This window comes from Ranitomeya variabilis, chromosome 7 (assembly GCF_051348905.1).
Source record: "Ranitomeya variabilis isolate aRanVar5 chromosome 7, aRanVar5.hap1, whole genome shotgun sequence".
NCBI classification, from domain to species: Eukaryota; Metazoa; Chordata; class Amphibia; order Anura; family Dendrobatidae; genus Ranitomeya; species Ranitomeya variabilis.
This window is the reverse complement of record NC_135238.1, coordinates 165,059,238-165,072,094: the sequence shown is the minus strand read 5'-3', so window position 1 is coordinate 165,072,094 and position 12,857 is coordinate 165,059,238. Positions and strand designations below refer to the sequence as shown.

General features: G+C 48.3%; 1 protein-coding gene across 3 annotated transcripts in view; it reads left to right on the top strand.

Moving 5' to 3' along the window:
• The window catches only part of KANSL1L (KAT8 regulatory NSL complex subunit 1 like), a 185,023-nt gene that overhangs the window by 156,066 nt on the left and 16,100 nt on the right, over nucleotides 1–12,857 (top strand). For all 3 annotated transcript variants that reach the window (XM_077272230.1, XM_077272229.1, XM_077272231.1), the window contains exons 10-11: nucleotides 3,757–3,830; nucleotides 4,146–4,300. In XM_077272230.1, coding sequence (XP_077128345.1) covers nucleotides 3,757–3,830; nucleotides 4,146–4,300 — 229 coding nt within the window. The remainder of the gene's footprint in view (nucleotides 1–3,756; nucleotides 3,831–4,145; nucleotides 4,301–12,857) is intronic.

The window sequence follows — 12,857 nt, the reverse complement described above, 5'->3', positions numbered from 1 at the left end:
TCAGGAAGTATCAAAAACAAAACAGCTTTATTTAACCCCTTTCTGCCAGCTGACGGAATAGTACGTCAGCTGGCAGATCCCCTGCTTTAAGGTGGGCTCCGGCGGTGAGCCCACCTTAAAGCCGCGACATGTCAGCTGTTTTGTACAGCTGACATGTGCGCGCAATGAGCGCGAGCGGAATCGCGATCCGCCCGCGCCAATTAACTAGTTAAATGCCGCCGTCAAGCGCTGACAGCGGCATTTAACTAGCGCTCCCGGCCGCGCGGCCTGATGTGCTCGCACCGCTGAACCCTGTCACATGATCGGGGGTCAGCGGTGCATTGCCATAACAACCAGAGGTCTCCTTGAGACCTCTATCGTTGTTGATGGCCGATTGCTTTGAGCGCCACCCTGTGGTCGGTGCTCAAAGTACACCTGGATTTCTGCTACATAGAGGTGATCTGTACTTCACCTCTATGTAGCAGAGCCGATCGAGTTGTGCATGCTTCTAGCCTCCTATGGAGGCTATTGAAGCATGCCAAAATAAAAAAAAAAAACTGTTTAAAAATATAAAAAAAATAAAAAATATATAAAAGTTCAAATCACCCCCCTTTCGCCCCAATCAAAATAAAACAATTAAAAAAAAATTAAACATACACATATTTGGTATCGCCGCGTTCAGAATCACCCGATCTATCAATAAAAACAAAGGATTAACCTGACCGCTAAATGGCGTAGCGAAAAAAAAAAAATCAAAATGCCAAAATTACGTTTTTTTGGTCGCCGCGACATTGCATTAAAATGCAATAACAGGCAATCAAAAGAATGTATCTACACCAAAATGGTATAATCAAAAATGCCAGCTCGGCACGCAAAAAATAAGCCCTCACCTGACCCCAGATCATTAAAAATGGAGACGCTACGGGTATCGGAAAATCGCGCAATTTTTTTTTTTTTTTCTTTAGCAAACTTTGGAATTTTTTTTCACCACTTAGATAAAAAATAACCTAGACATGTTAGGTGTCTATGAACTCGTAATGACCTGGAGAATCATAATGGCAGGTTAGTTTTAGCATTTGGTGAACCTAGCAAAAAAGCCAAACAAAAAACAAGTGTGGAATTGCACTTTTTTTGCAATTTCATCACACTTGGAATTTTTTTCCCGTTTTCTGTTACACGGCATGGTAAAACCAATGGTATCGTTCAAAAGTACATCTCTTCCCGCAAAAAATAAGCCCTCACATGGCCATATTGACAGAAAAATAAAAACGTTATGGCTCTGGGAAGGAGGGGAGCGAAAAACGAAAGCGGAAAAAGCTCCGGGGGTGAAGGGGTTAAAACATGACATACCAGCCAGATACAAAACATGAAAAACTTCTCAATACTCCTCATGGGAATGCTAAAAGACTTGTTTTGTGATAGCCGTTCAGCTTCAGAAACCTTCGATTTTGCTGGGTAACGTGTAGGAGTCCATACATTAACCCTGCAGGTGACTTTGTAGAAGAAATATAGTTGTATAATGAATGGCGGTCTGTAATTTTAAGACAATCTCCATCCCGAGAAATGCAAGGTGCTCTTACGTACTGGCCTTAAGGGTATATCCGGGACTTAACAAAAAAAAAAAAAAAATGTATCTAAGCACTAACAGGTAGGTAATTGCAACTTACCTGCCTGTTGTGCACGGCGCTGTACTTCCCCGATCCCGAGAGGTCACAGACCGCTCTTGCCGGGGATTCAGCTGCCTTCTGACACAACAGGGCGGGACTTCTGAGGTCAGTCTGATTGACACCCAGCTTCCCCAGTTAGGCAGCGGGGATCTGGCTATCAATCAGAAGGATGTCAGAAGGTCCCGCCCCATCAGCAGAGTGGAGCAGAAGCGAAGCCTCTGCTCTGTAGATGTGACATCAGCAGTGGTAGCTGAATCCCTGGCAGGAGCCGGGGAAGAATGTCGACGGTCACAACAGGCAGGTAAGTTGCAATTACCTGCCTGTTAGTGCTTAGGTACATTTTTTGTTTTTTATAAAGTCCCGGGTGCCCTGTTATGATCCTTAGTGGCTGAGGATCACAGAAAGAACTAGCTAAGTTACTGAACATTGAACGAGCTCTAGGGAGGTGGTAACTGGACTGACCGCAAAACCTGATCCTAACCAAACACACTAAAGGTAGCCGGTGAACGTGCCTAAATTCCTGGACGTCTCGACGCAGCCTGAGAAACTTGCTACCCCTATAGAGAAAGTAAGACCTCACTTGCCTCAGAGAAATGACCCCAAAGATATAGGAAGCCCCCAACAAATAATAACGGTGAGGTAAGGGGAAAATACAAAACGTAGAAATGAAAACAGATTCAGCAAATGAGGCCCACTAATACTAGATAGCAGAAGACAGGCAGGGAACTGTGCGGTCAGTAAAAAACCCTATACAAAATATCCACGCTGAGAATACAAGAACCCCCACACCAACTAACGGTGTGAGGGGAGAAACTCAGCCCCCTAGAGCTACCAGCAAGCAAGGAAATCACATATTAGCAAGCTGGACAAGGACAAATAAATAACCAAGAAACATATTGAACACTGATGAGCAAAAAATAACCAAACAGAAACTTAGCTTCTCTCGGCGAGACTGATAACGAAGGGATTCAGGAGAGATCAAAATAGCACTGAATACATCGACAGCAGGCAACCACTGAAAGTCCAGGTGAGCTAAATAGGAACCAGCTAACAGATAATGAGACAGCTGATCCAGCCTCAGACCTGCAGAATGACACAAAGAGCCACCAGAGGGAGCCCAAAGACAGCACTCACACAGTACCACTTGTGACCACAAGAGGGAGCCCAAAAACAGAGTTCACAACAGTGCCCCATTTAATAGTTGGCACAAAGGACCCCACCTCTGTGATGTACATATCCCCTGATGTAACATACCAACACTAGATATATTTCTATTGCAGACTTGGTACCCATTATTATACCTGCAAATCGCAACCTCAGAATTCAGCACTGCATGTCTACTTTTGACCACACAAGGGAAGGGGACTTAAAGGGGTTGTTCAGGTTTTTCACAAGAGTCACTTGTGAATCTTCACATCATGCACTGTGAGAATTCTCCGGTGCCGGCGGACAGACCGAGCGGGCATATTCTTACTAGACGTGTGCGGACTCTCTCCATACAAGTGTAGCCTAAAGCTGATGGGCAACACATTTGTGTAAAAAGGACGCGCTGCTGAGAATATTCCAGCTGTATGGGAGGAATAATCGGCCATATATAAGTGTAATGAGCGCTAACCAGCCAGCGGTGTCGTCAGTCTTAGGCTACCTTCACACTGGTCCGTCGGTACGGGCCCGTCGCAATGCGTTGGGCCGACGTACCGATGGACGCTGTGAAAAACTGCAAGACGTGGGCAGCGGATGCAGTTTTACAACGCATCCGCTGCCCATTCTGCAGTTCGGGGAGGAGGGGGCGGAGTCTCGGCCGTGCGTGCGCGGTCCAAAATGGCGGACGCGACGCACAAAAAAAGTTACATGGAACTGGTGGAACGATGGAACTGGTGGAACGATGGATGCGACTTGTGGCAATGCGTCGCTAATGCAAGTCTATGGAGAAAAAACGCATCCTGCGGGCAACTTTGCAGGAAGCGTTTTTTCTCCAAAACGACGCATTGTGACGTCCGTCACACAACGCTAGTGTGAAAGCAGCCTTACTTGTCTTTGTCACCTTCACAAAAGATTAAAGACATTGCTAGTACCATGTAAATGTAATTGATTCTCCTTATAATTTCAGAGGCTCCCCTTCGCCATGCTGCCCCAGCCGATGATCTCTATATGACCCCTACTTCTCAGAAAACTTCTTTTCAGGTATTTTAACACATCAACATTTACGTTGTCTTTTTTTAAGATTTAGGAAACGTCTGGTGTGAGATTCATCAACATAAATATTTTTTTTTATACCCGGTAATGTGATATATTTGTAGCTGTACTGCCACCCTTTGGTTGTGATGTGAATTGCAGCCTATCAAAAATTTTGCTTGAATGTCACAATATTGCATTGACTGTTTTCTTGCTTTTTTTGTTCTTTGACAATCAAAACAAAAAAAAGCTGGACTGGTTCACATGTTGAAGGTAAAATGTAGTAACCGCTTTTTTTTTCTCTTCCTTTTTTTTATGATTAAGTTACAATCACGGGACCCCAGTATTGTGCTAAATGCAGCCAGACGCAGAGTGAGGAGTGAAAGCTCATATGACATTGACAACATTGTTATTCCTATGAACCTGGTGGCACCATCTAAACTAGAAAAATTACAGTACAAGGAAATCCTCACCCCAAGGTATTTCGGCATATAGCAAACTGCTTTGATAAAATTATTACCTTGTATGCAACTGAATTTGATACCATCACTGGTATAAGCAGAGCTAAGAAACTCTGTAATGTATCTTATCAGAGAAGTACTTGTTTCTCCACTTATCAGCCACTTCTCTTCTCATCTCGCCACCTGAACTGATCATTCACTATGTAGGAAAAAAAATGCCATCATTACTTCACCCGACAGACTTAATGGTAAAAAAACAAGTAGCACGCAGATGCCATCCATGCATCATCCAAGTGCTATCATTTTTTCACTGAGAAGTTGATCACAGAAGCTTTGAAAAAAAATTTTTTCCCTTGACCATGACAGCACCGTACCGAGAGAGCGTATCTGCCACAAGGATCAGGAAACCCACTGAATTAAAAGGGTGGTACCTCTCCGTACTCCTCAGTTTGGCTTCCTGTTCCTGGAAGAGGAGACCTATGACCCCGTGGGGTGTAGAGGACATACCTGGGGAGATCCTGGCAGCCAGAAGGTCGTTCCATAGACTTTGGGCTGTTGTCCTCCCTACTACTCCTTTGACTTTTTTTGCCCAGTGTGGTACATAACGTTTCATATATGGTAGGTGATATATATCTCCAAAAGGGATGAATGGCAGACCATTCGGAAATATGGTGAGGACCAAGAAGAAAAAAGCCAAACATGTGGTCATAGAGAAAGTAGGACCAAATATATAAAGATAAAATACTTTTATTGGGACAAGAAAATGGTAAGTGGTAACACCACGACAACAGGGTGCCTGCACAATTAATAAAACAGTAACTTATTACACAAGAAAAAAAGGAAAAAACCAGAGAACACCAGGTAAGATATATACCATATATGTGAGTCAAGTGGAATACTAGATTATGCCATTACATAAATGCCACTTGAAAACTAAACAAACTGTATCTTATGGTATCCCACAAAAAATATGTAGTTTACTGTAAAGCCAGAGGGAGGGGGCCAAGGCACGCTAGCCAGGAGCAGCAAAGGTAAATATATAGGTGGTGATCCAAAAAGTAGGTGGTCCTGGAGAGCAGTGTCTGGGCACAAAGCCTGAGGACTGTAAAAGGTAAGAAGTGCTGGAAAGGTGGATCACAGCATGATGGTGGGAAGAAAGAGGAGATTATCTGGTGGGTGGTAGGAAGATAGTGCGGTTCACACCCCGACCCTTGTTTCGGACTTTCTTCCAGTAGAAGACACGGGAAAATGATTTAAAGTTGTTAGATCTATTATAGGAGTAGAAGCCCTTAGAGAACCTACAGTGGGGGAAAATAAGTATTTGATACTCTGCCGATTTTGCAAGTTTTCCCACTTACAAAGAATGGAGAGGTCTGTAATTTTTATCATAGGTACACTTCAACTGTGAAAGACAGAATCTAAAAATAATGACCCTGGGGTCATTATTTGATAAAAAAAATTGCTGATCATCCATGGATACATAGGTTCATCAAAGCTTCTTTTTCTTATAGACCAGTAAGTGCTCCCAAAGTGGCTCCCTGGGACCTAAATTTAGTTTTCAATGCCCTTACCAAAACTTTGCTTGAACCGATTTCATCTGTTTGTACTAACGTGCTCACTCTTAAAACAATACTTTTAGTAGCTCTAAATTCGACTCGACTGGTTAGTGAGTTGCAGGCTATTTCAATTAATCCACTCTTCATAAGTATCCTAGAGTAGAGTAATTTTAAGACCTGACCCAGCTTTTCTTCCAAAAGTGGTCCCCAGATTTCATAGAGTTCGGGAAATAATCCTCTCGTCCTTCTGTGTCAGTCCAAAATCACAGGGTGAACTAGTCTTTCATTCTGTAGATGTCAGAAGATATTTCCTTAAATATCTGGAGCTAGCAAGTTAATGGTGGAGGTGTACAGCCATGTTTTATTTTGTTGCAAGGCCCAAATAAGGGTAGGAGAGACACTGAATCCACCATTGCTAGATGGGTTAAGATGGCCATAACCTTAGCCTACTATGCCTCGGGTCGGTATCCTCCTCAAGATAAGGCTCATTCTACTAGGGCTGTGACTTCTTCATGGGCAGAAAGAGCTAATGCTTCTATTGATCAAATCTGCAAGGTGGCAGTATAGTCTTCCCCCTCCACCTTCTTTATGCCCTACAGGTTGGTTCTGGGGATCTCTGATCTTTCCTTTGGAAGAAAAGGTTCTTTCAGCTGTGGTCCCTCCCTAGATATTTCTTCTATTTTAGTATTTTTGGACGTGCTGTCATGCTGAAGGGAAAAGATAATTGCTTATTGGTAATTAGATTTTCTCGAACCATGACAGCACCATGCTATTTCCCTCCCTTTCAATTTTTGATGGTGGAATGTTTTCCCTATCTTTTTCTCTGTGTACTATAATTCTACTGTTCACACTCTCTAGGAATGGTATCATCTTTTCATTTGAGAAAGCAGGATAATACATCTGTGCTCAAAAGTTTACATACCCCGACAGAATTTTTGCTTTCTTGGCCTTTCTTCAGAGACTATGAATGATAACACCAAAACTTTTTCTCCACTCATGGTTAGTGGTTGGGTGAAGCCATTTATTGTCAAACTACTGTGTTTTCTTTTTTTAAATCATAATGACAACCCAAAACATTCAAATGACCCTGATCAAAAGTTTACATACCCTTGTGATTTTGGCCTGATAACATGCCCAGAAGTTGACACAAATGGGTTTGAATGGCTACTAAAAGTAACATCCTATCCTGTGACCTGTTTGCTTGTAATCAGTGTGTGTGTATAAAAGCTGAGTGAGTTTCTGGGATCCAGACAGACTCTGGCATCTTTCATCCAGCCACTGACATTTCTGGATTGTGAGTCATGGGGAAAGCAAAAGAATTGTCAACGGATCTACAGCATACACACCACACACTGTCAAAATTCAGCAGTATTCAGTCACATAGTGACTGCTGACTTTTTGTGTCAAGCCTGGACAACCCCTTTAATGCACTCCCTTCCCCCCTATATATCCCCCATTGTGTCTCCACAGTGCTATACTACTATTTTAAAGAAAGAAAAATCTGTTATCCCCGGTTCTATGCTGAGCGACTCATACCATTTTCTCCTTTTACTGGCTGGCTCCCTGCCCCGCACTTGCTCTACAGTCATGAGCCTCCCTGTATTATGTATGATAGATAGATATCTGTGTCATGCATGGGAAGTAATATATACTATCACACCCCATACATGACACACACAATATATATATATATATATATATATATATATATATATATATATATATATATATATATATATATATATATATAATATATATCTATAATATAACGCTGGGAGCGTCACTCTGTCCGAAGCCTCTATAGACTGCGCAAGCGCAAGCGCCGGCGCAGTCTGGACCTCACAGAGCGACGCTCCCAGGAGATCGCGGTATGCGTAAGCGCTGAACGCACACCGCGATCTCCACCGGACAAGCAGGGACGAGCCAGGAGGCGGAGGGTGAGTATACTTACCTGACCCGTTCCACCGACGCGCTTCCGGGCCGTGACTGTCCCCCTGCTCCCGGAATCGGCGCCTGCGCAGTCCGCGCTTTCCGGCGCCATTTTCTTGAAGACACATTGCAGTGTCTTCAAGAAAATGGCGCCGGAAAGCGCGGACTGCGCAGGCGCCGACTCCGGGAGCAGGACCAAGAAAATGGCCGCACCCAGCACAGCCGCCGCGCCCAGCACAGCCACGCACAGCCGCCGCACCCAGCACAGCCGACCACAGCCACGCACAGGCGCCCACAGCCACGCACAGCCGCCGCACCCAGCACAGCTGCCCACAGCCACGCACAGCCACCCATAGCCACGCACAGCCGCCGCACCCAGCACAGCCGACCACAGCCACGCACAGCCGCCGCACCCAGCACAGCCACCCATAGCCACACACAGCCGCCGCACCCAGCACAGCCGCCGCACCCAGCACAGCCGCCCACAGCCACGCACAGCCCACAGCCACGCACAGCCCACAGCCACGCACAGCCGCCGCACCCAGCACAGCCACCCACAGCCGCCGCACCCAGCACAGCCGCCGCACCCAGCACATCCGCCGCACCCAGCACAGCCATGCACAGCCGCCACAGCCACGCACAGCCTCCCACAGCCACGCACAGCCGCCCACAGCCACGGACAGCCGCCGCACCCAGCACAGCCGCCGCACCCAGCACAGCCGCCCACAGCCACGCACAGCCGCCGCACCCAGCACAGCCGACCACAGCCACGCACAGCCGCCGCACCCAGCACAGCCGCCCACAGCCACGCACAGCCGCCGCACCCAGCACAGCCGCCCACAGCCACGCACAGCCCACAGCCACGCACAGCCGCCGCACCCAGCACAGCCACCCACAGCCGCCGCACCCAGCACAGCCGCCGCACCCAGCACATCCGCCGCACCCAGCACAGCCATGCACAGCCGCCTACAGCCACACACAGCCGCCTACAGCCACGCACAGCCGCCCACAGCCACGGACAGCCGCCGCACCCAGCACAGCCGCCCACAGCCACGCACAGCCACCCATAGCCACGCACAGCCGCCGCACCCAGCACAGCCGACCATCCACGCACAGCCGCCGCACCCAGCACAGCCGCCCACAGCCACGCACAGCCGCCGCACCCAGCACAGCCGCCCACAGCCACGCACAGCCGCACCCAGCACAGCCGACCACAGCCACGCACAGCCGCCGCACCCAGCACAGCCGCCCACAGCCACGTACAGCCACCCATAGCCACGCACAGCCGCCGCACCCAGCACAGCCGCCGCACCCAGCACAGCCGCCACACCCAGCACAGCCGCCCACAGCCACGCACAGCCCACAGCCACGCACAGCCGCCGCACCCAGCACAGCCACCCACAGCCGCCGCACCCAGCACAGCCGCCGCACCCAGCACATCCGCCGCACCCAGCACAGCCGCCGCACCCAGCACAGCCGCCTACAGCCACGCACAGCCTCCCACAGCCACGGACAGCCGCCGCACCCAGCACAGCCGCCGCACCCAGCACAGCCGCCCACAGCCACGCACAGCCGCCCACAGCCACGCACAGCCGCCGCACCCAGCACAGCCACGCACAGCCGCCCACAGCCGCCGCACCCAGCACAGCCGCCCACAGCCACGCACAACCGCTGCACCCAGCACAGCCACCCACAGCCGCCGCACCCAGCACAGCCGCCGCACCCAGCACAGCCGCCGCACCCAGCACAGCCGCCGCACCCAGCACAGCCGCCACAGCCATGCACCGCCTCCGCACCCAGCACAGCCACGCACAGCCGCCTACAGCCACGGACAGCCGCCGCACCCAGCACAGCCACCCACAGCCACGCACAGCCGCCGCACCCAGCACCGCCTCCCACAGCCACGCACAGCCGCCTACAGCCACGCACAGCCGCTGCACCCAGCACAGCCGCTGCACCCAGCACAGCCACCGCACCCAGCACAGCCGTCCACAGCTGCCGCACCCAGCACAGCCGCCCGCACCCAGCACAGCCACGTCACATACAGCCGCCCGCACTCAGCACAGCCACATACAGCCGCCCGCACTCAGCACAGCCGCCCGCACTCAGCACAGCCGCCCGCACTGATGGGGGCGCAGGATGGAGCAGCACGTGATAGGATGGGGGCGCAGGATGGGAGCACATGACAGGATGGGGATGAGGATGGAGCAGCACATGACACGGTGGAGCAGCACATGACAGGATGGGGGCGCAGGATGGAGCAGCACATGACACGGTGGAGCAGCACATGACAGGATGGGGATGCAGGATGGAGCAGCACATGACACGGTGGAGCAGCACATGACAGGATGGGGGCGCAGGATGGAGCAGCACATGACACGGTGGAGCAGCACATGACAGGATGGGGGCGCAGGATGGAGCAGCATATGACAGGATAGGAGCAGCACATACCAGGATGGAGACCATATTCCAATATAAATGCTCGCCACCCGGGCGTAGAACGGGTTCAATAGCTAGTATAATTAATATATATATATATATATATATATATATATATATATATATATATATATATATATATATATATATATATATATATATACAGTGGGGCAAAAAAGTATTTAGTCAGTCAGCAATAGTGCAAGTTCCACCACTTAAAAAGATGAGGAGTCTGTAATTTACATCATAGGTAGACCTCAACTATGGGAGACAAACTGCGCAAAAAAAACCCAGAAAATCACATTGTCTGTTTTTTTATCATTTTATTTGCATTTTATGGTGGAAAATAAGTATTTGGTCAGAAACAAAATTTCATCTCAATACTTTGTAATATATCCTTTGTTGGCAATGACAGAGGTCAAACGTTTTCTGTAAGTCTTCACAAGGTTGCCACACACTGTTGTTGGTATTTTGGCCCATTCCTCCATGCAGATCTCCTCTAGAGCAGTGATGTTTTTGGCTTTTCGCTTGGCAACACGGACTTTCAACTCCCTCCAAAGGTTTTCTATAGGGTTGAGATCTGGAGACTGGCTAGGCCACTCCAGGACCTTGAAATGCTTCTTACGAAGCCACTCCTTCCTTGCCCTGGCGGTGTGCTTTGGATCATTGTCATGTTGAAAGACCCAGCCACGTTTCAACTTCAATGCCCTTGCTGATGGAAGGAGGTTTGCACTCAAAATCTCACGATACATGGCCCCATTCATTCTTTCATATACCCGGATCATTCGTCCTGGCCCCTTTGCAGAGAAACAGCCCCAAAGCATGATGTTTCCACCACCATGCTTTACAGTAGGTATGGTGTTTGATGGATGCAACTCAGTATTCTTTTTCCTCCAAACACGACAAGTTGTGTTTCTACCAAACAGTTCCAGTTTGGTTTCATCAGACCATAGGACATTCTCCCAAAACTCCTCTGGATCATCCAAATGCTCTCTAGCAAACTTCAGACGGGCCCAGACATGTACTGGCTTAAGCAGTGGGACACGTCTGGCACTGCAGGATCTGAGTCCATGGTGGCGTAGTGTGTTACTTATGGTAGGCCTTGTTACATTGGTCCCAGCTCTCTGCAGTTCATTCACTAGGTCCCCCCGCGTGGTTCTGGGATTTTTGCTCACCGTTCTTGTGATCATTCTGACCCCACGGGGTGGGATTTTGCGTGGAGCCCCAGATCGAGGGAGATTATCAGTGGTCTTGTATGTCTTCCATTTTCTAATTATTGCTCCCACTGTTGATTTCTTCACTCCAAGCTGGTTGGCTATTGCAGATTCAGTCTTCCCAGCCGGGTGCAGGGCTACAATTTTGTTTCTGGTGTCCTTTGACAGCTGTTTGGTCTTCACCATAGTGGAGTTTGGAGTCAGACTGTTTGAGGGTGTGCACAGGTGTCTTTTTATACTGATAACATCTTTAAACAGGTGCCATTACTACAGGTAATGAGTGGAGGAAAGAGGAGACTCTTAAAGAAGAAATTACAGGTCTGTGAGAGCCAGAAATCTTGATTGTTTGTTTCTGACCAAATACTTATTTTCCACCATAAAATGCAAATAAAATGATAAAAAAAACAGACAATGTGATTTTCTGGGTTTTTTTTGCTCAGTTTGTCTCCCATAGTTGAGGTCTACCTATGATGTAAATTACAGACCCCTCTCATCTTTTTAAGTGGTGGAACTTGCACTATTGCTGACTGACTAAATACTTTTTTGCCCCACTGTATATATATACACTCACCGGCCACTTTATTAGGTACACCATGCTAGTAACGGGTTGGACCCCCTTTTGCCTTCAGAACTGCCTCAATTCTTCGTGGCATAGATTCAACAAGGTGCTGGAAGCATTCCTCAGAGATTTTGGTCCATATTGACATGATGGCATCACACAGTTGCCGCAGATTTGTCGGCTGCACATCCCAAAGATGCTCCATACAAGGCAGGATGGATCCATACTTTCATGTTGTTTACGCCAAATTCTGACCCTACCATCCGAATGTCGCAGCAGAAATCGAGACTCATCAGACCAAGCAACGTTTTTCCAATCTTCTACTGTCCAATTTCGATGAGCTTGTACAAATTGTAGCCTCAGTTTCCTGTTCTTAGCTGAAAGGAGTGGTACCCGGTGTGGTCTTCTGCTGCTGTAGCCCATCTGCCTCAAAGTTCGACGCACTGTGCGTTCAGAGATGCTCTTAGGCCTACCTTGGTTGTAACGGGTGGCGATTTGAGTCACTGTTGCCTTTCTATCAGCTCGAACCAGTCTGCCCATTCTCCTCTGACCTCTGGCATCAACAAGGCATTTCCGCCCACAGAACTGCCGCTCACTGGATTTTTTTTCTTTTTCGGACCATTCTCTGTAAACCCTGCGTGAAAATCCCAGTAGATCAGCAGTTTCTGAAATACTCAGACCAGCCCTTCTGGCACCAACAACCATGCCACGTTCAAAGGCACTCAAATCACCTTTCTTCCCCATACTGATGCTCGGTTTGAACTGCAGGAGATTGTCTTGACCATGTCTACATGCCTAAATGCACTGAGTTGCCGCCATGTGATTGGCTGATTAGAAATTAAGTGTTAACAAGAAGTTGGACAGGTGTACCTAATAAA